The sequence below is a fragment of the Solanum lycopersicum genome, chromosome 12, assembly GCF_036512215.1.
Source record: "Solanum lycopersicum chromosome 12, SLM_r2.1".
NCBI classification, from domain to species: Eukaryota; Viridiplantae; Streptophyta; class Magnoliopsida; order Solanales; family Solanaceae; genus Solanum; species Solanum lycopersicum.
Genome location: NC_090811.1, coordinates 52129750 through 52131823, shown reverse-complemented (window position 1 = coordinate 52131823; position 2074 = coordinate 52129750). Strand labels below are relative to the sequence as shown.

The following is a 2074-nucleotide window of genomic DNA, read 5'->3' as shown; positions in this document are numbered from 1 at the left end:
AGTCTAAGTGGGATAACTTAGTGGGTAGATAGTTTTCTACTTAGGCTTGTTAAGCAAGAGGGACTATTGCTTAACTGTAAGATTGATAACTCTTTCATACATTTGGTGTAATCGTGTTTTACTTTTGCTTTTGAAGATTAGTGAAAACGATTGAAAATCATGTGAGACAGGTCGTGGTTTTACTCCCTTAAGCAAGGAGGTTTCCACGTAAAATCATTGTGTTGATTTTACTGCATTTAACTTTCTATTTTATTCATTAGTGTAGTAAGGGACCTTGTCCATTACTTGTTAAGTGAAGGCATATATTCTATCAAGTGGTATCAGAGCAGACACTATCTATTTGGTTAACACCAAGGAAGTGATATTTACTTTAGAATGACAGCTCCACTTAACCTCGAAGAAGGTCAGTCGTCACACAGACCTCCTCGTTTCAATGGACATTTCTACAATTGGTGGAAAGTTAGAATGCACGATTACCTCATGGCTGAAGATAGCGAGCTATGGGATATTGTACTGGATGGACCATTTGTTCCGACTATGGAAGAAAAGGATGGAGAGAAGACTATTCTTGTTCCAAAGCCTAGGCAGAAATATGACGAAGCTGATAGGAAAAAAATTGAAAAAGGTTTCAAAGCTAAAACTCTTCTTGTCTGTGGGATAGGACTTGATGAGTACAACAGAGTGTCAGCCTATGAATCTTCTAAGGAAATTTGGGACTTCTTGAAAACTGCACATGAAGGAACTGAACAAGTCAACGAATCTAAGATTGACATGCTTACCTCACGGTATGAGAACTTCAAAATGAAGGAAGGAGAAACAATACATGACATGTTCACCAAGTTGTCTTCCATTACAAATGAGCTGCGAAGTCTGGGTGAACCTATAAGCATGACCAAACAAGTCAGAAAAGTGCTTCGAATTCTTCCAAAGTCTTGGGAGAGCAAAGTTGATGCCATTACAGAAGCCAAGGATTTGAAGGTGCTGACTATGGATGCTTTGATTGGTAATCTTTAAAACACATGAGATGAATCGAAACTACGATTTGTCAAAGAATGAAGCCAAGAAGGACAAGTCATTGATGTTGAAGTATAAATCAGATAAAGTTCAAGTGATGATGATGATATGGCATATCTCATCAGTAGATTTCAAAAAATTGTGAGTAAAAAAAAAATTTATAAAAGAGGAACAAACGGTACTCGAAATGCTGCTCAAGGTGATACTTGCTACAAGTGTGGAAAAGCTGGGCACTTTATCAGAGAGTGTCCTTTGCTCAAGAATGAAAACAAGGAACATCACAAACCAAGAAGTGACAAAGAGAATAGAAGGGACATGGTACTCGACAAGAGAGATCGAAAAGCTGCTGCTGATATGGTTGTCAAAAAGGCTCTTGCTGAATGGGGGGATTCCTCAAGTGATTCAGAAGACCCTGATGAGCCAAAAGATGTGTCCATGGTTGCTGTGCATGAGGAGGAATCTGTCTTCAATGAAATGTTTTCTCTCATGGCTCACACAGAAAATGAAGAAGAGGACAATCAGGTAACTCTTCTAGATATGAAAAATGATTTGGATAAATATTCTCTAAAAAATTGAGAACTTTGGCAAAAGTCATGATTGATTCTGTGATAGAGTTAACATCTGAAAGAGTCACCTTGAATGCTGAACTTGACAGTTTAACTAAAAACAAAGTTAACCTTGAAGAGAAAATGTCAAGAATGGTGTCTCTAGAGTCAAATAACTCTGAACTTAAGAACCAATTGAACCAGATTACTGAAGAAGCTGAAAAACTGAATGGAATGTCAAATTGTTTACAAGCTGAAATTCAAGAAAAATAAAAAAACTCTGAGAAAAACCTTGGTCTGTCGCTTGAAAAGAGTAACAAATTAGAACAGGATATTGTGAAACTTAAGGAAGAACTTGAAAAATGCCTTAAGTGGACCAAATCCTCAAAGTTATTGTCAAATGAAACAAATCAAAGTAATTTCAATAAGAAAGGACTAGGAAGTCTGAACATCAGTCCTCCTTATAATCCTTACAGTAAGTATGTGTTTGTGCCTGACAATCTGCTGTGTCTTCA

At 37.0% G+C, this 2074-nt stretch overlaps 1 protein-coding gene across 1 annotated transcript; it reads left to right on the top strand.

Moving 5' to 3' along the window:
* The first annotated feature begins 375 nt into the window (after positions 1-375).
* LOC138340419 (uncharacterized) lies at positions 376-1014 on the top strand. Its single transcript, XM_069292143.1, has one exon. It carries the CDS (start codon positions 376-378, stop codon positions 1012-1014), a length of 639 nt encoding a protein of 212 aa, XP_069148244.1.
* The last annotated feature ends 1060 nt before the right edge of the window (positions 1015-2074 follow it).

What these genes read in the sequence shown, in the direction of transcription:
- LOC138340419 (XM_069292143.1), top strand. Translation starts at nt 376, where the DNA reads ATGACAGCTCCACTTAACCTCGAAGAAGGTCAGTCGTCACACAGACCT.